The sequence below is a fragment of the Phacochoerus africanus genome, chromosome 8 (genome assembly GCF_016906955.1).
Source record: "Phacochoerus africanus isolate WHEZ1 chromosome 8, ROS_Pafr_v1, whole genome shotgun sequence".
NCBI lineage: Eukaryota > Metazoa > Chordata > Mammalia > Artiodactyla > Suidae > Phacochoerus > Phacochoerus africanus.
Window position 1 is genome coordinate 94,484,165 of NC_062551.1, and position 23,944 is coordinate 94,508,108.

The window sequence follows — 23,944 nt, forward strand, 5'->3', positions numbered from 1 at the left end:
CTGTCAACTGCAGCTTATAATAAGATATACCACCTACTTGTTTGGTTTCTGAATCATCTGAATCCACCCTCATTCAGCAATGTGGACTATCAGCTTCCAGGGACTGAAATAATGACCATTTATTCACTTGAACAATATTTATTCTGTGCCCACCCCTAATGTATTCAAACACTGTGCCCAGGATGGGGAAACATAAATTAATGAGGCCTGGTTATTATTCTCAAGGAATTTACAGTTTTGAAGTACAGTCAAATATGTAAACGAATTATAACTTCCTGTTTTAAAACACCAATATTATAACTCATGATCAAAGTTTAAAGGATCACAGGAGTTTCTGTCGTGACTCAGTGGTTAACAAACCTGACTAGTATCCATGATACTAGTTCAATTCCTGGCCTCGCTCAGTGGGTTGAGGATCTGGCGTTGCCAGAGCTGTGGTATAGGTTGCAGACGAAGCTTGGATCTGGCTACGGCTATGGTGTAGGCTGTATTTCCGATTGGACCCCTAACCTGGGAACCTCTATGCTGCAGGTGTGGCGCTAAAAAAAAAAAAAAAAAAAAAAAGGGATCACGGAGAAGACAGTGACTATCAAAGCACTTAGTAAAACCCTGGCTAGAAGAAGTGCTATTTAGAATGATGACCCAGGGACACAATTTTCAAACCTTCTAAGCTCTAACTTTGGGCCATTTTAAACCACAAGAAAGCAATTTGCTTGGACCATATTAGACAAGCCCCTTATAAAATAACCATCCCTAGGTTGCTCTTACGTCCTTGGCTTTTATTGGACATAACAAGAAATGTCCATTTAAACAGTGCGTTTGCATTTGTTCAAACCTTCCTAATTACTTTATTACATCATTCATTGGTTTCTTTTGTCTTTTTTTTTGTTTGTTGTTGTTGTTGTTGTTGTTGCTATTTCTTGGGCCGCTCCCACGGCATACGGAGGTTCCCAGGCCAGGGGTCCAATCGGAGCTGTAGCCACCGGCCTACGCCAGATCCACAGCAACTCGGGATCCGAGCCGCATCTGCAACCTACACCACAGCTCACGGCAACGCCAGATCGTTAACCCACTGAGCAAGGGCAGGGACCGAACCCACAACCTCATGGTTCCTAGTTGGATTCGTTAACCACTGCGCCACGAAGGGAACTCCCATTCATTGGTTTCTAATAAAGTCACATGAGAAAGTACCTTTGAATGTAGTGTTATGAAAAAAACAACTATGGTCTGTCTCCTCTGATGAATTGATTCCTTTCAGATGACAAGATCTACTCAACATGTACTGTGTTTTCATTTTTGCCTTGGCAGCCAGGAAACCGAGAATTAAATTTCAAATTCAGGCACGTTTAACCCCAGAAGAAGTGGTCTCCTTTTCTTTGGCCCTGATGTTCTATTTCTAGTTTTTTAGCCTATTGTAAACCTTCTTTATGTCCTTGTAGAAAAGAATTGGTATAAAATAAACTTAACATTTGGTATTCTCAATCATTTTAGAATTATTTCTGCTACTTTTCAAAGATAAATGCAAAAACTTAATCAATGTTTGGACCTTAATAAAATTTGGAGAAATTGGAGGAAAGAGAAAAGCAACAGAAGAGGGACAAAGAATGGGACATTCTCCAACTCAAATATTGGGGCACCCACCTATCTGGCATGAGGTCTATTATTAGAAGAGAGTATCTGAAATTTGGACTGTTTTGGAAAATCCCAGAGATAAGTTTAGGTAGACAGATCCCAGGAGTCATGGCCATTATTTAATATATAAGAAGAGTTATATAAAGGTTTTAGTTTTTTTTGGAGGACGGATCCCTTTGATGATCTCTTCAAAGCATTTGACCTGATTCCCAGTAATATACACGCACATACAGCCCCTGAAAGCAAAATCCTCCTGTTACCTATTTATCTTTCCAGAATATCAAAAGCACTTTACAGCTAGCACTGCTGTAAAGAATTCAGATAGACCTGAGCACCTGGGCTGCCGGGTAGGATGGAGAGACTGTTAATTCAGATACCAGCTGAAGTTCTTAACTCTGGCATCATTCTTGGATGATTTAAGCCAGAAGATTGTTTTCTGTTTAACTATTTTGAGTAACAGACCACCCTGATGAGCTAATAAAGACATGGGTCATCTACCCCCAAATACATTCACACACACACACACACACAATTTGCACATATTTCCATGGGGTTGGTGGATTTCCCACTCCATCCTCAGATCCTCAGTTCTGGTGAAGACCTTCCGGACTTGGGAAAATGCCCTTGCAGACCTTTCCGAATCACCTTTCCTCTTATCACGAGGACAAGAGCGGCCTGGATGTAAGGAAGTTATCGGGCCGGGAGACACCTACCCCCACCACCTCACGAGAGGCTCCTCCCAGCTCTCCCCTCCCCCCCAGGCCCGTGCGCGCAGGTGCGAAAACCTAAGGGGCCATTCGGCTCTAGAGCTCAGGAAGGTGGGGGGAGGATGGGACCACCGGAGCGGCAGAGGCGGGGGTGGGGGCCTTCCCGAGGTTGCTTGGTGACCAATCTCTCCGCCCAGACCGTTCCATTTCCTCAGCAGGGGGCACCGCGGGCCGGAACCTTGCTGACTGGCTTCCCAGAGCGGCCCTCGTCCGGCTTCCTCCCCTCCGCTGAGTGGTGGCGAATGCCTGTGACGTCACAGGAGGCGGGGCCATCACGGCTGCCGGGTGCTGGAGGCGCCATTGGAGCCGGCTAGGCTTGCAAGCTCCGCTGAGGAGCCGGAGGTTGGGCCGCAGTTACAGCCGCGTCGGCTCGCGGTTCCTGGTCCCTCCGCGGCATGGCGTGCGGGGCGACGTTGAAGCGGCCCATGGAGTTCGAAGCGGCGCTGCTGAGCCCGGGCTCCCCGAAGCGTCGGCGCTGCGCCCCTCTCCCCGGCCCCACTCCGGGCCTCAGGCCCCCGGACGCCGAACCACCGCCGCCGCTGCTTCAGACCCAGACCCAGCTGCCGACTCTGCAGCAGCCCGCCCCTCCCGGCAGCGAGCGGCGCCTTCCAACCCCGGGTAACCTACGCTGCGGGTTTGGCAGGAAGCCAGGCCCAGGCATTTGGGGGGATGGGGAGGAAGGTCATGGACGCTAGGCTAATTCACTCGCGGACCCCTTCTTTGCCCTGAGAAAAGGGAACTGGGGTGCCCCTGGGCCTGGTCGCTTCCGGGGATGGGAGACAGCCGGGAGGGGTAGTGGGGCCACAGTGTCAGTTTTCGGTTTTCCTGGAGCTGGAGAGCCTAGAGGGGTGGGCAGCAGGAGGAAGATGGGAGTAACCCCGACCGCTGGGGGCCTGCCGGTCCCCGAAGCCCCTCCTGCCTCCGCTCCTGCACTGAGACGCCCTGCAGATCCAGTGGGCCGTGGAAAATTGGATTCTGCTCACGAACCCGGCCTTGAGGGTGTGGGGGTTGGGGGCGGGTTACGGGGAAGGGGCCTGAGTGCGTGCTGTGCAGCGCTGTTGGGTCGCTTGCAGGGAGAACCAGAAGTCTTCAGGGACCACAGGCCGCCGCCGAAGTCGCGGAATCCGATTTCAACCTGTTTCTAAGAGACTGGCCACGTTCTTTTATTGTATGGCTATTGTCTTGTACTATATGTGGCTTGAGATCTGTAGGTCGTTAGCTAGAATTTGAGAATCCTTAAACATACTAAAGTTCCGGAAGCAAGAATTTAACTATCCGGAACAGAGAGATTCTCTCCTTCAATAAGGGATTCCACAATGGCCGAGGAAAGGGGAGACTGGTGTCCCAATAAAGTAAAAAAGAAGAAGAAGAAGGAAAAAAACCCCTAACTATTGTGCAGGAGTAGAGGGGAAAGTGCATCAGAACGAATATTTAGCAGTTTTCAAAAGGGTTCCCGGAAATAGGGGGGGTGCTCAAAACTGGACTTTGGCAAAGTCATTTCTTTTTTGCGTACTTTCTCTAGCGTTAGCAAAACCTGGGGACTGCCTTAAAATCATTCTTTACTTAACACATTTCAGTTACCAGTGTCTTTAGCCATTATTTCCTCCTCCCTTTGCATATTCACAATGCAGCTATCTGGCCCTCATCCTCTCACGCCAGATCCCTGCATTTGCCAGCAAGGCTCTCTCCGAGGCGTGTATTCTTACTCATGTTTACCTCCTCTTTATCCTGACATTCAAAGGTTCTATCAACTATAACCATTTCTTACCTAGTCAGTCTTTTATACTTTTTTTTTTTTTTCAAATCATGCCTTTACTTTTTTTCCCCCTTATCCACTTGGCTGTGCCTGTATCCTTGGCTTTCATCACGGTGTTTTCATCTACTGTTTGCTTATCCAAATACAGTCATTTCTTAAAGTCTTCCATCATCACCTAACCTTTCCCCATGAGGAACTCTGTTCTACTTCATATTCCCTGACCACTTAATGTTACAAAGCCTTATGTACTGAGTGAAATAATGTTTGCAAAAGCTCTTTGTAAAGAGCCTTTCAAAAGCAGGAGATGTAGATGTCTTCTCAAAATGATATATTTTTTTTCTTCACTGCTCCTATAGATACCCAAGGATAGTCACATAATAATCTGCAAAAAATAATATTAATAATCACTCCTCTCCTGCAAAATAGAATTAACACTTGCCCCATCTATCTTGATGGATTTTTTGGTAAAAAATTGGATTTTATTTCTTCCTATACAATCTTCTAGGCTAATTCTCTGGTGGTTCACAATACAGCAAACGCTTAATAAGTGACTCTTGAATGTATCTGGAAGCCAATATGGCAGAATGCTGAAATGGGGTTGCTGGGTTTTTTACCTTAAGATTTAATTTTTGCTTAGATTTCCTGGTCATTTTATGTGAAAATAATTTATTTAAAATATTCTTTGTAAAGATTGATCGTTTATGTTTCATAATGGTGACTGGATTATAGTTCTGTCATGAAAGAAGCAGTGAATTGATGCTTTGGCTTAAGTGAAAGATGTTTTCTGTATTTAAAGGAAGAATGAGGAGGAAATATTAGTTGCTGTACAAATAGAATAAAGCCAATTAATAGATAAACGAATTTAAAAATCAGTGACTTTATAATATCCTAGTTGTTAAGAGTTGTAAAGTTCTCTCAGAAATGGTCAAGAAACTCCTGTTTTTATGTCACTTAAAAAAAAAAAGATATGCATCATAGCACTTTTTGTGAAAGAGCCTATAAAAAAAATTAACCCTTTTATTGCTTAAAGGAGCCAGGTGGATACCAGGCATGGAAGGGGCCTGCTGACCTCTGGGAGATATTTGTAAATATGGAGTGAATGTAGATGCAAAGCAGTTAATTGAGCATGACTTGAGGGATGGAGAATAACTTCCAGAAAGAGGTAGCATTTTAGTTGGGTCTTTAAAAATGTTGGGGAAGAGGAGTTCCCATTGTGGCGCAGTGGTTAACGAATCCGACTAGGAACCATGAGGTTGCGGGTTCGGTCCCTGCCCTTGCTCAGTGGGTTAACGATCTGGCGTTGCGGTGAGCTGTGGTGTAGGTTGCAGACGCGGCTTGGATCCCGCGTGGCTGTGGCTCTGGCGTAGGCCAGTGGCTGGCTACAGCTCCGATTCGACCCCTAGCCTGGGAATCTCCATATGCTGCGGGAGCAGCCCAAAGAAATAGCAAAGACAAAAAAAAAAAAAACAAATGTTGGGGAAGAGATAGCCCTTGTTCAAGCAAAGAAAAACTGCTTGAGCAGGCCAGAAAAACACAGGTTAAGGAAAAGGTTGTAGTGGGAAATGGAACTGGAAAAATAATTTGGGGCTGAGTTTTGGAAGGCATGGAATACCATCCTCAAAAGTTTAAATTTAGTCTGTAGCAGCTAGGTACCATTGTAGAATTTTAAGGATGGGTTTAGTCTGATAAAATCTGGAAGCACAAACTCTAATAACGGGAGGCAAGATTAAAATTATTCGCTGTTAAAGAAATTTGCATTTTAATGTTTTATGTGGCCTTCTTAGGAAGAAAATCACAGCTACTTTATTTTTTTCCTGTGCATACTATGCTTAGATTCTTGGACTTGCTAGTACTTCTACCAGGTTTAAAGTTGTATCTTTCCATTTGTTCACTTAGCTGTACCGGAGGCAGAAGTTTATCAAAGACCTTCTGTTCTCATGAGCATTGTCCTCATACTTGTCCTTTCTTGTTTCAAGTCTTTGCAGTTTCTAACATCCTTGTATTGATTCTGGCAAGTATGTGCTTGGAGAAGAATACATTTTAAAGATAAAGCAGAGACTTCATAAATTCAGGAATCTAAAATATGGGCTTCCTAGCATTCTGAAAGGAAAGCTTTGCTAATCCGTCATGGTTCCAGTGTTCAGGCTGAGTGTTCTGGAGTTAGCTATGTGTAGAGCTACTTTGAGTTCATATGAGCCCCTGGGCTGTACCATCACTTGTTTTGGCATTGTTAATATTTTTGGTGTTGATCCTCACAACTTTATTGTATAAGCATTGAACATTTGTTTTAACACTTTTTTTTTTTTTTGTCCTTTTGCCATTTCTTGGGCTGCTCCCGCGGCACATGGAGGTTCCCAGGCTAGGGGTCTAATTGGAGCTGTAGCCACCGGCCTACACCACAGCCATGGCAACGCCAGATCGTTAACCCACTGAGCAAGGGCAGGGATCAAACCCGAAACCTCATGGTTCCTAGTTGGATTCGTTAACCACTGTGCCACGACAGGAACTCCTGAACATTTGTTTTAGACTGAAGATCCCAAATGACTTCACAAGGTCATAGTCACATAGCTAGGAAGAAGCAAAATAGCATTATTAATTAACACTTCCCTCGCCCATTTTAAACAATATAGTTATAGGGCGTTCCCTTTGTGGCTCTGCAGTTAACAAAACTAACATCCATGAGGACGCAGGTTCGATCCCTGGCCCCTCACTCAGTGGGTTAAGGATCCAGCGTTGCCGTGAGCTGTGGTGTAGGTCTCAGACCCAGCTTGGATCCTGAGTTGCAGTGGTTATGGTATAGGCCAGCAGCTGTAGCTCTGATTAGACCCCTAGCCTGGGAACCTCTATATGCCACGGGTATGGCCCTAAAAAGACAAAAGACGTGTGTGTGTGTGTGTGTGTGTGTGTGTGTGTGTGTGTGTGTGTGTGTGTACGATTATAGCGAACTATACATCAGTATAGTGTGTGTGTGTGGGGAGTGATACAATTACCTGTTTTTTGGTTTTTTTTTTTTTATAAGGAGACCTTATTAATCTGGAAAGTGAATACATCACAAAAAAATCCAAAGAACTTCAAAACCACATCCTTCCAGATTTTGTGTTGTCCCTAGGAGTGGCCTGCAAGGTTTAGTGATTTGCAGGTCCTGGACTCCCTTTAATAGCATTAGCAAATTTGGTTTATTTTTATCTTTACACAGAATAGTACTCTGAATGCTGCCAAATATTGCCTCTTGTATGAAGAGTCAGAAAATCCTTTTTAAAGTCCTAACTATCAATTCCAAGCAATAATCTTCCCTTGGTCAATGTCCAGGCTGTGAACAGTACAGTTTCTGCTGTCCTCTTCCCCAAAGATCTTGAATCCCAAATGGGACAAGAATTTCATTGTTAAAAGACTTTGGGTGGTAAGAGACTCATTCCTAATACCCTAGTTTGTGAAATTGTGCAACGCAAAGGAGATAAAAAAATAGCACCTTATTAGGTGAAGGATGGTTTTGTTTGTTTGTTACTCTAAGTTGTCCTAGTTAATCCTACAGCAAACTGCAAATCTGGTCTTCATTCTCACAGGAAAACAAGCAAAGGGTGGCTTATGCCAACGTAGCAGCTACCTTCTGTATTGTTGAAATAATGGCAATAGGAAGAAAGACTTTGCGGGTTATAGGAGTGTTTATTCCCATATAAACACTTTTCTTGTTAACATAACATGGGAGGAGGGACAAGAAGCTTGAAGAAATGACACAAAGTGAATGCTCAAGTGTTTTTCTTTTTTACTAGAGCAAATTTTTCAGAACATAAAACAAGAATATAGTCGTTATCAAAGGTGGAGACATTTAGAAGTTGTTCTTAATCAGAGTGAAGCTTGTACTTCGGAAAGTCAGCCTCACTCCTCAGCACTTACAGCACCTAGTTCTCCAGGTAAGCATGGTTTAGTGTGCACATCCATTTAAGAGTTTGTTAATGGTAATTAAAATGATAGTTTCCTAAACCAGAATTGATTTCATCTAAAGTAATAAAATTGGTAAAGTGTGTGTATTGTATTACTCCTTACAGGTACTTTTAAAACCATAGTCATGAAATTACAAAAAACCTTAGATTTAATTGGGCATCTGTCCATCCCATTTAAGAATATTTTGTATAACTGCAATATCTAATACCACCATAGGCACTAGCCATATGTAGCTATTTAATGTTAAAATACTTCGATTTAATAAAATTTTAATGTAATTCTCAGTTGCATTAGCCAAATTCCAAATGCTTAGTAGCCACATGTAATTGTTGTATTAGCACTATGTAACGTTTCCATCAGTGGAGAAGCCTTGCTCCATAACATTGACAGGTGGTCAGAAGGGATGTGCTCAAAAATAGTTCAGCCACAAGTCTTGCCTGCCATATCCCTACAAATAGTCAACAGACCAAGGCTCAAATATTGCCACTGTGGTGAACTCTGTCTGCTTTAACAGTAAAAGAGTTTATTTCCTCATAGAATATTCTACTTTATAACAGTTCTAAGAATTAAAAATCACCCTGGTTAAAACTTGTCCTCTTACGGAACACAAACTGACATTGACCAGGAGCTAGGGGAGTGGGGTATGGGGAAAAACTGCTTAATGGGTAAGGGGTGTTACTTTGGAGTGGTGGAAGTATTTTGAAACTAGATAGAGGTGGTGGTTGTACAACACTGTGACTATGCTAAATGCCATGAATTGTTCGCTTTTAAAATGATTCATTTTGGAAACAAATCTGACTAGTATCCATGAGATTGCGGGTTTGATCCCTGGTTCTTGCTCAGTGGGTCAGTGATCAGTCATTGCTGTGAGCCTGTGGCGTAGGTCACAGACATGGCTTGGATCTCTTGTGGCTGTGGCTGTGGCTGTGGCCACAGCTATAGCCGGCAGCTATAGCTCGGATGATTTGACCCCTGGTCTGGGAACTTCCATATGCTGCAGGTGCTGCCCTAAAAAGCAAAAAATAAAAAATAATTAAAAATAAGTAAAATGGGGAGTTCCCGTCATGGCGCAGTGGTTAACGAATCCGACTAGGAACCATGAGGTTGCGGGTTTGGTCCCTGCCCTTGCTCAGTGGGTTAACGATCTGGCGTTGCCGTGAGCTGTGGTGTAGGTTGCAGACGCGGCTCGGATCCCGAGTTGCTGTGGCTCTGGTGTAGGCCGGTGGCTACAGCTCCGATTCGACCCCTAGCCTGGGAACCTCCATATGCCGTGGGAGCGGCCCAAGAAATAGCAAAAAGACCAAAAAAAAAAAAGTAAAATGATTCATTTTATGTGAACTTCAGCTCAAATAATTTTTTTGTTCTGGGCCATGCCCATGGCATGCGAAAGTTCCCAGGCCAGGGATCAAATCCAAGCAGAAGCTGCAACCTGCTCCACAGCTGCAACAACACCAGATCCTAAACCCAGTGCATCAGGCTGAGGATTGAATCTTCGCCTCCAGAGAGAGAAGCCAGACCATTAACCCATTGTGCCACGTGGGAACTCCCCAAATAATTTTTTTTTTAATTGTCATAACCCAAAGGTCTTGGCTTAGGGAACAAAACCCTTTCTGATTCATTGCTGTTGCACATACATAAGTGAGAGATCTTTCAGTGGTTATATCTAGCAAATGTCTCCTTAGCATTCTCTTGGGATTTTAGTAATATCATTTTGAAGTAATGAAATATGTTAAGGGTAGAGAAACAATTACAAATAATTACTGGCTAGATGTTTTGCGGGTTTCATTTGTAGAGAAAAAAATTGATATAAGCAAGAAATGATTTGTTTCAGGGTATTAACTGGTTTGTAGACTAAGACGGCTGAAGAAACAGATACCAGGCTGAGCTTTGAGTAAAACAGAACTGGGCCACCAATGGAGCTACTGTTTTTTATCATGATCAGGAAGCTAATTTCCATGTTTTCTGGCATCTCAGTGGATATTTTGGTTTCCAGCTATAATTTTACAAACATTGCATTTTTCTCAACCTAGTTTCAAAAGGGACAAAGGATGAGACATGCTGTGCCTAATTATCTCCTTCATTCATACGGCAATGACTTGGCTAATGGTTTTTTATATTGGATAAGTCACTTAGTCTCCTAAGTGTCAAACTCCTATTTCTTATCAAAATCACCAAGCCCTACCCCAGAATTAAAGCAAAATATGTATATTTTTGTTGTTAATTATGATCCACCATCTTGATTAAATAGGTCTAAATGATCTTCAAGGATATAGGTAGCTCTCATACTGTGAATCTGCTTTCTCTAATCCAGACTAGAAGCTTTATATCAGCTTTAACATTTTGGTTATTGTCCGTTACCAGGTGAACATGGGCTCAGATTGTTAGGTCAGCAGAACTGTTTTTCTGTGTGTGTATCAGATAGCACACCTAGATACACTTTTCCTCCTTCTCAGTTTACTTTTGGCCTTGCTTTGTAAAACAAATGTCAGAATCTCAGAAAAATTGGTGGAATTATTCCATGTAGAATAGTGGAAAATATATGTGTGTGTGTGTGTGTGTGTATATATATATATATATATATATATATAGTCTTTTTAGGGCCACATCTGCAGCATATGGAGGTTCCCCAGGCTAGGGGTTGAATCAGAGCTACAGCTGCTGGCCTGCACCACAGCCACAGCAACTCTGGATCTGAGCCGCATCTGCAACCTATACCACAGCACATGGCAACGCCAGATCCTTAACCCACTGAGCGAGGCCAGGATTCGTTAACCACTAAGCCTTGACGGGAACTCTGGAAAATATTTTATTAAAAAACAGCTTTTATATCCTAGGGTTTTGCATAGTTACTAATTCAGAACCATAGAGCTAGAATGTATTATATAAACTAGATTTGTCTTTTGGCCAGGTTCCTCCTGGATGAAGAAGGACCAGCCCACCTTTACCCTCCGACAGGTTGGGATAATATGTGAGCGTCTCTTAAAAGACTATGAAGATAAAATTCGGGAGGAGTATGAGCAAATCCTCAATACCAAACTAGCAGGTAGGCCGAGGCCGTGGCTATGCCGTTGTTGATAGGGTTCAGTAAGGATTAACCCCAGTTAAGTAAATAGTAACTTAGAAAAAGCTTAAGACTTCATGAAGAAGTTTTAATGAATTGTAAGTACTATGTTTCTCTTTTGGATTCTAAACATTTTATGTATACATCCTACAGAAGGACTTTCTCATTTACATTTCAGAAACAAGATGAGCCAAGTTTTTCTTTTAAGAATTTTCCATCTGAATAAAGGCATTGAGTAGGTTATTCAGGGTAGCTGGTGGATAAACAGGTGGTTGGGATCCTGCTAACCTCCCAACAGGTGTCTGGGAGGAGCAGAGTATAGTCAACATATTCATACTTCCTCGTGGGAGTCAAGTCAGGCATCCTGTGATTTAGAGGTGCTTTAAAGTCTGAAAAGCACAGCTCAGGCTAGAACAAAGAGAGTGATTAGTGATGGCAGTAATTAGAGCCTTTTGTGAAAGGAAGAGATCTAAATCAGGGATAGAATGGAGTACCTGTTCAGTCAGATTTTTAGGCAGCAACTTCCTGTAACAGTACTGTTTCCTCATCTGGTGACCCACACCACAGAATGTTAATAGATTGGCTTTCAATTTGAGAACTGTTGGGTTAACAGAGTTAAATGGGTTTCTTTATAGTAGAACTTTTTTGATCCTTTGATACACTAATACTGTGGGAGTGTTTTATTTGCTTTTTAGGGCCGAACCAGCGGCATATGGAGGTTCCCAGGCTAGGGGGTCTAATCGGAGCTGTAGCTGCTGGCCTACACCACAGTCATGGCAATGCCGGATCCTTAGCCCACTGAGCAAGGCCCAGGATTGAACCTTTGTCCTCGTGGATGCTAGTCAGATTGGTTAACTGCTGAGCCACGACAGGAACTCCAATATTGTGTGTTATAAGAATAAGCTGTATAGTGTGTCATTCCCCTCTTCTACCCTGACCCCAAGATTATTTAGACTAGCTGGCTCTAAGTCACTTCTGTGTTCATGGATGTCAGACTACCTTCTGTCTTTCTACTGAGTTTCCCTTCAGAAGATTCTTCTGTGGAACTGTCTGCATTTGGGTTGTATGGCATTTTTTTTAGCTTTCTAGCCATCCCACCTCTATGACTCATTGCGTATGTTGAAACTTACAGCAAGGATAGAATTGCAGAAAAGAGCTTTCAAGCTTCGTGTCAATAGAGAAAACTAAAATTTGCTGGCTTGTAGTAGTGAGCACAGCTCTCTGTCCTGGGAAGTCATTAGTGGGAGATGGAGTTACAGCAGGCGTGATTATTAGGAGAATGCTAGAGATGATCAGCAATCAAACCTAGGAGCCAGGGATTTGGCTTTGGGACCTACGAAAAAGGAACAGATCTCAGAGTGACCCATTATAAGGAGGGCCTGAGTGGATAATATAAATTGGGAAGCTGGTTGTGATCCTGACACTTGATTCTTGAAAAACCAGGGGAGAGTTTCTGGGGGTAGTATATACTGTCTTTCCCCTCACAGAACAATATGAATCTTTTGTGAAATTCACACATGATCAGATTATGCGACGATATGGGACAAGGCCTACAAGCTGTAAGTATTGCCAAGTTTTTCACTGAATTTTTTAATTTCCAAGAGCAAGATTTTTGACACTGAGTACCTTGTCTCCTGAGAGTAAAAAGCCCCAGTGAAGTAAAATAGATAACTTTTTGTTTTAGGGATGCATCTGTCACATATGGAAGTTACCAGACTAGGGTTCGAATTGGAGCTACAGCTGCTGGCCTACACCACAGCCACAGCAGTGCTGGATCTGGGCTGCATCTGCAACTTACACTGCAGCTTACAGCAATGCCAGCTCCTTAACCCACTGAGCGAGGCCAGCGATCGAATCTGCATCCTCATGGGTACTGGTCGGGTTTGTAACCTGCTGAGCCACAGTGGGAACTCTAAAATAAATAACATTTAAAGAATACTTATATGCCTGACACTGTGCTAATAAGCCCTTTAAATCCTCAGGAAATTTATTTTATCCACAGTTACCCTATGGGGGAGGAACTATTGTTAGTCCCATTTTATAGGTAAGGATAGCACTTAAAGAAGTTAAATAATTTGTCCAGGCTCATGTAGCTAGTGGTTCAGGGATTGAAACCCAGATAGTCTGATTTTGGTGCCAGTTTGTTTATTACCTGGCTTTTTCCTTGGAAAGGTATTTTCTTTTTCTTTTTTTTTTCTTTTTCTTTTTTTGCTCTTTAGGGCGGCACTAGCGGCATATGGAGGTTCCCAGGCTAAGGGTCTAATCAGAGCTATAGCTGTTGGCCTACACCACAGTCATGGCAATGCCAGATCCTTAACCCACAGAGCGAGGTCAGGGATCAAACCTGAAACCTCATGGTTCCTAGTCGGATTCGTTTCCACTACACCATGAAGGGAACTCCAAAAAGGTATTTTTCAATTGTTGGTTTATTTCTTTTCTTTTTAGGACATTTTTATTTATTTATTTTGTTTCCTGGCTGCACTGCAACATATGGAGTTCTCAGGCCAGGGATCAGATTCAAGCGGCAATTGCAAACTATGCCACAGCTGCGGCAATGCTGGATCCTTAACCCCCTGTGTCAGGCCAGGGATCAAACTTGCGTCCAATTGTTCCATAAGCACTGCCAATCCTGTTGTGCCACAGCAGGAACTCCTTAGTCATTAATTTAATTCTGAACATCTTGCAACTACCAGCTATTCAAAACCTAAATTATAGGTATATATGTAAACTGAATGTGAGTCAGGTTTTTAAAATTCTTGTGAATTTAGGACTTCTTGAGTGGTGATTCATATCCTCCATACTGTTTCTCACATTTACCGTTAGTTCATGTTAAATAGTATTCTTATACTCTTTTGTTTTTTATTCCTAATTTATAGATGTGTCCTGAAGCTTTCTTGCATATCTGGGTACCAGGTTTGACCTCAAGAGATGGCTGCTGTACACTTTTTGCAACTGGTTTGATATCACATTTCAGCTCCAACTTTGCATCCTGAGAACACTTAAACGTTTCTGCAGGTCCATTTTATACAACTTGAAAGACCTTAAAACTTTCTGGTTGCCACAAGCATATCTTTCTTTTCTGCTCATCTAATAAACAGCTGTGCCCTACTGTGATAGATTTTCCAAACAAAAATACCTGGAGCAGCAGTTTAGCAAAATATGCCCTCAGTGGCACTCAACAAATGGAGTTTCCCCAAGCACAGTTCTGTAAGAAGTGTGTGTGAGAGTGTGTGTATATGTATGTATGTGTATTTTAAGTTATTATTTGTATCGTGCAAATTTTTTTGATCTTGGGGATTCTGGCTGTGAATTTGATGCACGACAATTATGGTTAAAAACATTTGCTTGGTCTACAGAAGATCATTAATGTTTTGTGACCATATAAGTTGTAACAGTGGATTGTTTAATGTGTAGGTATTATTGTTAAATACAGGGACTGTTTCCAGGCACAGAACATGAATCATAAGTTAGGATGGACATTAGATGTGATTATGATGACATAGCAAAGGTCTGTGGTCCTAGGTCTACAAATGCGTGGTAAGTTGTTAGAACAAACCAGAGATAGGCCATTTGATACATGACTCTGCCTAGCCGTGTTAGAAAACTACTTTGACTCCAAGCCTTAAAATACCCACATGGAGTCTGTGCTCACCTCATTCACACAAGGAGCTCCCGGGACACTGAACCTCTAAGAAGAAAAAGTCTTCTGGAGCGGGAGCATCAGGGTTATGCTTGGGAGCATAACAGGTGAGCACGGGGCTGGGCCAGGCCCCAGAGACACTGCTACTTGGGAGGAGCCACTTAACCTTTGTACCAGTTATTAAAAATAGAATTTGGATCCTTTGGTCAGGTTCCCCCAAATTCTTTTAAGAGGTGTCCATGTTCAACTGCTTGAGCTTTGTTTTGGCAACCCCCTGCCTGAAGTTGCTTACAGACTGTTCTTTACCTTGTTTCCAAGGTTGAGGAACAGAAAGTAGCCTCTGTTTTGAGGAGGTGGAAGTTAAGTATACATTTATTTTTTACTGTGACTTGTTCAGGACCACATTTTACAAAATGCCTTGTTTCCTTTATTATTGTTTCTGGAAAGAAAAGTTCTATTAAAATTGTTTTAGTTTGAATATAGAGTAGTTTTTTTAATTAGGGCTTATTTTGAAAAACTCTGAGTTTAATTCAAATGTATGCCAGTACCTTCCAAAGTAAGGTAATATTCAGAGACAATTGTCCTGATCAGATGGCTTAGAGAAATTTCTGGAATATTCACATTCGAAGATTCCTTATTAATGAATGTCTTTGACTTAAATCTAACCAAAAACTGCAACATTATTCTTTGTACATTTTCATTATATAGTGTTAACAAGCTTAGTTGCAAACAAATAAAATACTTAAGCTATTTGTTTACCTTGCCTTCTTAATACTGTGATAATGTTTATTCAAGTAATTTATGTGAGGCTGCTATATACCCATTTCCCCAGTTCAACATCACATATAAGATTTAAAGACTTTTTAAAGCGCAGCAGTGATCTTTTAATAATTAAAGAATTATTTTTACCTCTTATTTGAAGGGCAGTTTGTTTCATCTCTTCTTTTTCCAGGGTAGTCACTTGTGTCTAGAAGAGGAACATAGCAGAGTCTATAATGGGAGTGGCCTTACAGAGGGATAGTCACACCAAAACAAGGGAAGGACAGCTATGGGGGCATCAAAAGTCCTGAAGTGAAGGGCCAGGATTAGGGGACAGTGCCTCACTGAAGTCTTGTTATAGAATCAGTGAGATGTTCTCACTCACTACTGCAAGTGTCAGCCCCACTCCTACTCAATGGCTTCTGATTGGGAAGTGGAGTAGGTTTCTATAAGGAAAATGACAGATACCTTCTCACCACACCCAGTGTAGTTAGACTATTGTATTATGATATGGTTGCCCTTCAGGCCACAGGGTAAGACCATACCACCATGGCTGGGTTTTGGAACCTCCTCAAAAGGGATTAGACATGTTTGTTTAATGTTTTATGCAAAGAAGATGACTCCCAAGTCAGAAAATGGGGACTCGAAAGTAAGCCTTAAACTAGTGAAAGGGGCTTTTCCCTAGATCTTGACTTCTAGGCCTTGAACTTAGGGGCATTCCTAGGTAGTCAAGTGTCTTTGTCCCTTGGAATTAGGTCATGACCCAGGAAAAAGTCAACCTATAGAAACCTGTAAGGATGGGCCAAGATATGTGGTCTCAGAAGAACCACATCTAGTGAACTAGTTAAAAATTCTTGGTTTTAATTCCATTTGCTATCTTTTAGTAAAGTTTTCACCTTTAGTGTCCATTCCTAGGTTAGAGGAGGACAGCGGAGATTGCAGTTTATGAGGCAGTCATAGCTCCCAAGGAGAACTTGGCCAAGCTTCCATACATGGTAGATCTCTGCCCACCAGGGAGGATTGGTTGGCTACTGTCTTAATGGCCTTTGTATGTTTGCAGCCTTGGAGCTAAGTCTGCTCTGCCACTAATTAGCTATGTGAGCCTTGCCAAGCTACTGAACTTTCTTTTTTTTTCTTTTTTGGCTTTTTAGGGCCGCACCCACAGCCTATTCCCACAGCTTGTGGAGATTCCCAGGCTAGGGGTCTAATTGGAGCTATAGCTGCCGGCCTATCCCACAGCCACAACAATGCCGGATCGTTAACCTGCTGAGCAAGGCCAGGAATCAAACCCACAACCTTATGATTCCTAGTCAGATTCATTTCCACTGTGCCACTATGGGAACTCCATGAACTTGCTGAGCCATAGTGTCCTTATCTGTGAAGTGAGGGTCAATTGTATGTACATCATTGGGTTTTGTTTTCAAATGTGAGATGAACTAAATAATCCATGTAAAGAAAGTATTTAGCACAGTTTGGGACTGAATATACGCTTGAAAATACTAGCAGGTTTCTTCACAGTGGTCTTTATTAGATCTGTAGACCAAAACCTTTTCCTTCGGCAGCAGTGATTCTCACCTTTCCAGAATGGATAGCCCCTTGTTAACATCAAAGCTTACATTCTCTTAGTAGCATTTGTACTTAAGTGTTTGACTAAAAAAATAAAAGGTGAATGACAAATGAATTAAGTAATGCCTTTCAGTGAATCTGTATTTTGTTACTTAGCAGGGGTCAGCAAACTGGCCTGTTTTTTGTAGATAAAGTTATGCTGGAACACTGCCACACCTATTTGCCTCTGTGGCTGCTTTCACACTGCAGTCTAGAGACAGACACACTATGAACCACAGAGTTGAAAATACTCTCTAGCCCTTTGCAGAAAAGTGTGTGGGCCCATATACTGGAGCACTGATGGACATTAAGAAAGCTCGCAAACAAGGCACACCTGGAGCATCGCCACAGGTGAGTCATGCCTCGGGTTAAGGTGCAATGAAAAATTCCTCTGCTTACTGATGTAGACTGAAAGTATCTTACAGGAAAAGCTAGTGAGCTTTTTAGAGCAGTGCTTCTCTAGGATGAGGACAGGGAGCACATGCTGTTTAGAATGACCAGTTATTTTGTCCTCAGCACATTTAATCTTGAGAAGTGGGTGTGAGAATTTTATCAGAAGTTAGCATGGGTTTGTTAAATGATATTAAAGAACAGTGACGTCTCTGCTACCCTGGTGAGTCTTTCCTTGAAAACACCTTCAGGTGTGTGTAGCTTTGAAGCTACAGTTAAACCTGGACCCTGGAATGATGACACGTTAAGAGAGAAAACAAGTTTAACAAGAGAAAAGTCTCTAGGTCCCATCCCCTAACCACACTTCCATATTAATGATTATCAAGTTCAGTGTGGGAAGGGTGTGGAACTTTGGAATTTCAGTATCTGTATTCTTCATTGGTCCTTTGTTTTTACTGATTGTTTATAGTGTCATCTCTTTATGTGCCAGGGTATCTGTGAGCTGGACAGAATATTTGAAAAATGATTTGTAGGAGTAACTAGGACAAGGATGAGGCATTTACATCTAGGAAGGGTATCTGGTTGCCTATGTCTAGGATATTACCAAACCTTACTTGAGGTTGAAGATGGAGGTTCCCTGCATCATCCAGAGGACACACAGCCAAGTGTCAGGTCCATGTGAGGACTGGTTTACTTTTGTTTCACCCATATGTTAAAAGTGTAAACTTTGGAATCTCAGTTTAAGGTGTCTGTGGTAGGAGGTTCCCACCTTTAGCTGGGCTTCCATTTTGATTTTTGTCCCCTTCAGTCCATGAGACACCTAAAAGTGTAGCTCAGGCAGCCAGTGGCTTTTTCCACATTTTCCAGATGGGCAGATGCCTGAAGAGAAAGAGCAGCTTTGAGTTCCACGCTCTCTGGGTTCTCAGATTTTGGCTTTGGTTTGTTAGATTTTGGTTCATTGATTTCTCATTACTTAGCCTTTTTATGATTTTAAGATTTCTATATTTCAACTTTCCACCCCCACTGCCTTTTTTGGCTACCTTGCAGCATATGGAGTTCCCAGGCCAGGGATCAACCTATGCCACACCTGCGACAGTGCTGGATCCTTTAGCCTGCTGTGCCAGGCTGGGGAACAAACCTGTGTCCTGGTGCTGCAGAGAAGCCTCAGATGTGGTTGAACCCTAGCAGGAACTCCTATATTTCAACATTATTTTTTGGCCGTGCCTGTGGCATGTGGAAGTTCCCAGGCCAATGATCAAACCTGCCCCACAGGAGTTCCCGTCGTGACTCAGTGGTAATGAACCCAACTAGTATCCATGAGGATGCAGGTTTGATCCCTGGCTCCACTCAGTGGGTTAGGGATCGGGTGTTGCTGTGAGCTGTGTTGTGGGTCACAGACGTGGCTTGGATCTGGCATTGCTGTGGCCATGTCTAACATAAGCCATAGGTCATATGCCACAGGTATAGCCCTAAAAAGACAAAACAAAAACTGCACCACAGAAGCAGCCAGAGCCACTTCAGCGCCAACACTGGATAGATACTTAACCAGCTGAGCCACACTGGAACTCAGCTATATTTTAGATGGTCCTAGCAGTAGGTTGACCCACATTTCCTGAAGCATGATACTCAGTATGCCTTCATATTAATGGGAGAAAAGTAGGGAAAGACATGTTTATATTGGCTTTGAGTGTTTTTCAGTCATTCAGCAAGCCTTCAGAGTTCTTTATTTGTAGTAGATAGACACATGAGATTTAAAAGCCCTACAAGTTCTGTTAAGTAGCCCTAGTCTGTCTTAAATCCTTGGTATCTAACTCAGAATTAAATATTTAGTCAGGCAGATCTTGACCTCTGAGAAGGGACTCAGTCTAGCCAGGAATTTAAATAGGCCAGGTAAAATTTGCTAAGTGTTGTGTGAATGGAACGGGTGGTGGGCCAAGGAAAAGAAGAGATGGTTCTAAGTGGGAGTAGGGATCAGAGAAGGCTTCATTCAGGGTGGTCAAGTTGAAGTGAGGTTTCAAAGGGTGAATAGAGCTCAGGCAACAGTAGGAATGGGGGCTTGAAATAAGTAAGGGCTGCGTGGTGGGAAATCGGTGGTGGTGTACAGGGACAACGTTCTTGTTTCAGCTAGAGTAGAATACTTGTGTAGATGGTGGGACAAGAAATCGAAGCTAGGTAGTAGGTAGGGGCTAGATAATGAAGGGCCTTGACTACCAGGAGTTTGACCCTTCCTCTGTAGGCATCCAAAGAGTTTTGGGGAAACTAACTTGGGCAAGTAGAAGACAAGGGCAAATACCAAACAAGGGACAGATTGACCAGTTAAGGGCCTTTGTTTTTTTTTTGTCTAGTTGGAGATAAAAGCCTGAACATTGACTGAGGAGGGTAATTAAACATGGCTCTGGCTTCACCTGGCTAAGAAGAGCATGGCACACTACCATAGGCACATTTTCAAAGATCCTTTTTCTTTTGGTTTGGCTTGGCTGTGCCCCTTATTGAACTAATCCAGCCCAATTCTATTGCTCTTGATGGGTTTTATTTTTCACAGAATCTCTTAAATACACTTTTTTTTTTTTTGATCTTTTTAGGGTGGCACCTAAGGCATATGGAAGTTCCCAGGCTATTGGAGATGTAGCTGCCAGCCTACACCACAGCTACAGCAATGCCAGATCCAAGCTGTGTCTGTAACCTACGCCACAGCTCACAGCAGTGCTGAATATTTAACCCACTGAGTGAGGCCAGCAATTGAACCCACATCCTTATGAATACTAGTTGAGTTTGTTACCACTGAGCCACAACAGGAACTCCTGCATCTCTTTTTTTTTTTTTTTGGACTGCACCCATGGCAGGCAGAAATTCCCTGGCCAAGGATTGAACCTGCACCACAGCAATGACAGTACCAGATCCTTAGCCCACTGAGCCACCAGAGAACTCCAAGTCTACTTATTCTTAAAGGTTCTGGTTAGCACTTGCATGGATTACTAAATTTTCCTCTCAAACTGTCCATTTTTCATGGTGCTCCTAATTTTCTTATGCCTGGAATTAAATCCCTTCTCACTTGACAGATGGCCTACTCTAGTGGCACTTGTCTTTCTGCTCCCTTCTTGAAGGCAGCAAAAAGATCGTCATTTGATGCATGTTTATTGAACACCTACTGTTGCCAAGTGCTTTTCTGAGCACTAGGAATATAACACTGAGCTGGACAGTTAAGGCCACTGCATCTATGGTGCTTACAGTCTTGTGAGGCAAGATAGGCAAACTAGTAAACAATTTAATCCAAAATTTAAAAGCGAAGAAAATAAGATGGGAATGATACCTGATACCTAAATTGGATGGTAAGGAAAAGCTTTCTGAGGAAGGTGTACTTCTTACACACTATTTTAGCTATTCATTTCATGCCTTTATAAAGTTGTGTGATGCATTTGTGTGTCTACATGACTCTTCTACCACACTGAGCTCTTGAGCTATTGTCTATTCTTTTTTTTTTTTTTTTTTGGTCCCCCTCACACAGCATACGTGAGTTCCCAGTCCAGGGATCCAATCTGAGCCACAGCTGCAATCCATGCCACAGCTACAGCAAAGCCAGATCCTTAAACCACTGCACCAGGCTGGAGACTGAACCAGCGCTGCTGAAGAGACAATGCTGGATCCTTAACCCGCTGTGCCACAGTGGGAACTCCTATTCTTGGCTCTTAAATGAGTGACTAAAGGAATTATGTGGCTCCTCCACCCCTTTCGCAGTAGTCAGCACACTATCTGAAACTCTCAACCCTCAGATGAGATAGCTTGAAGCCTTCTGCAGGTTGTCTCCTTGCAGCCAGGGTAAGAAAGATGCAGTCTTTATCCTAGTCACTGGGCAGAAATGTGATAAAACTTGCTTTGATAAGAATTCTGTGCACCCTGACAGAGCAGAGTGTTTCCTTGAAAAGGCCACTCTTGGCAGCTTTTCTCAAGGTAGTTTAATAATCCTGATCTGTACTCAGGAAGGTTGACTCACTAGTAAAGCTATATTGATCTATAAAGCCAGACTCCAGTGAGTTAATGGTAAGAAATGTCAGGTGCAGTAGCCTGCCCCATTGGCTTTAGAGTGTGTCTTCTTTGTGTACCATTTGGGAAGCCTAATTAAAGTCAAGAGACCTTACACAGAATGAGGGGAGTATAATTCTAGGGATGGAGTGTTTACATTAGGTTACCCCTACCACCATAAGCCTGGCACTTGTTTGCTTCAGTGATTCTTTGGTTCTGTTGCATCTTCAACTTGCTATTTTATCTACTCCCAAACAGCAAGTTCTTTTTTAAGCAATCACTCTGATTTCCATTATATTTCAGGCCTTGGGATCCATTACTTTCTCTTTCAGCTTAATATACCTCTGGGCTTTTGTGGGGGCGTGGGGTAAAGGTAGGGTTAAGTTTCTAAACTCTCACTGCCTTCCCCAAATGTGCTAGGATCCTCGGGTTACCCAGTTTATTCAAATCTGCGTGACAATGGTATCTGACACAGGCCTAAAGTTCCCAATATGCGTATTTATAGATGGCCTATCTGTAGAAGGGTAGCGTTAAAGCTATTCTCAGGTTATGACTGAGACTTGTAAACACGAGGAAATCCTATACGTCGAATACAGAAGTCCCGAGAATGGAGACCCGGGGCGGTGGGAAGGGGGGGTTGTTAAACTACCTCACGCAGCGGCTGAGGCTAATTTTCGGAGGAGTGGGGACGGGGGCCTTCGTTTAACATCGAGCCACCCTTTCAAACTTTGAAGAAGGGAACAAGGCTTTGTTGCGGGAGAACAGATGGCCGCCACGCAGCGACGAACGCCTAGTCGTGTTCCACCCGGTCTCCGAGCCTAGGCTTCCCGAATCTAGAATGGAAGAACGTGAACGGCTTGCGTCTCTGCCCATAAAATTATTTGATTCTGCTGTGAAACTACACTTTCACGAAGTAGAGGACCGCAGGTCAAGGGAAGAAGAAGATAAAGGACGGACAGAGAGGAGGTACCTACGCTCCCTCAACGTAGCATCACGAATGACGCAAAGCGCAAGAATCCTAGCGGGCGCCTGTGGTCACCATAGCAATGGTGCAGGCGCAGTTACGTTGAGGTTCTGGGAATTGTAGTTTCCTGATGTTTGCTGGCGAGGCAGACAGGTCACCGACATCCTTGCACACCCACGCAGACACGGGGCCCTAGGCATGGTACAGTGGAGGGGGTCGCCGGACAACAGTTAACAAATTTTGTGATAGGAATCGATACATAACAGGACTGCTGGGACCTCAACAGAGGCCTAGTAAATGCTCAGGAATTTGGGAACCTTTCACCAAAAACTGCCATAAAAGATGCGGACGGATTAAGCATTCGCCTGGGAGACCGTGGGAAGGTAGCAAGTAGATGGGATCAGTACAGGCAGAGAAGAAAAGGCTTCTACAGAGTTTGGAAGCACGAGAGCAATTCTGGGTGGCTGAGAACACCAGGAGGTTGAGTGCAGGTTGGTGAGAAACGAGGTGTGAGGAAGTCAGATCCTGAAGGGTCCTGAATGCCAAACCCAAGACTTTGGACCTTTTCTTTTTTGTAAGGGCCGCACCCTCAGCATATGGAGGTTCCCAGGCTAGGGATGGAATTGGAGTTACATGTGCCAGCCTACACCATAGCTACAGCAACGCTGGATCCGAGCCAGTCTGCAACCTACACCACAGTTCACTGCAATGCCTGTTCCTTAATCCACTGAGCAAGGCCAGGGGTTGAACCCGCAACCTCATGGTTCCTAGTCGGATTTGTCTCTGCTGAGCCACGACGGGAACTCCTGGACCTTTTCTTTCTTTTTTTCTGGTCTTTTGTCTTTTTAGGGCCGAACCCTCGGCTTATGGAGGTTCCCAGTTTAGGGGTCTAATCGGGGCTGCAGCCACTGGCCTACGCCAGAGCCACAGCACCACCAGATCCGTTTGCGACCTACACCACAGCTCACAGCAATACCGGATCCTTAACCTACTGAGCGAGGCCAGGGATTGAACCCACAACCTCATCGTTCCTAGTTGGATTCGTTTCCACTGTGCCACGACAGGAACTCCTCCTGGACCTTTTCTTGAATTCACCTCACAAATAGCCCAAGCAATATGAATGACAACCCCCTCCCCATTTTGTTTCATTTGGCCAGTAATTAAATATTGGATGAAAGATGAGGAGAAGCCAAAATACAACTTCTGAGTTTCCTACCTGAATGTCAGGAAAGGTGATATCACCAATATAAGAAAGGAGAAGTAGGAAGGGTGGTGGTGATCACTACCTTGCTACCTTTAGCATTTTGTGGGCAAGGGTCATGAGCTACCAATTCCATAATCCTCTAGTATTGTGCTGGACACGCATTAGGTACTCAGGAAATTTTAGTTGAAGTGAAACTGTTCTCAG

General features: G+C 43.2%; 1 protein-coding gene across 1 annotated transcript; it reads left to right on the forward strand.

Moving 5' to 3' along the window:
- The first annotated feature begins 2,671 nt into the window (after window positions 1-2,671).
- AKIRIN1 (akirin 1) lies at window positions 2,672-15,550 on the forward strand. The gene is made up of 5 exons (XM_047793430.1): window positions 2,672-3,017; window positions 7,926-8,066; window positions 11,006-11,140; window positions 12,646-12,717; window positions 14,035-15,550. Exons 1-5 carry the CDS (start codon window positions 2,795-2,797, stop codon window positions 14,043-14,045), a joined length of 582 nt encoding a protein of 193 aa, XP_047649386.1. The 5' UTR covers window positions 2,672-2,794; the 3' UTR covers window positions 14,046-15,550.
- Window positions 15,551-23,944: the final 8,394 nt, after the last annotated feature.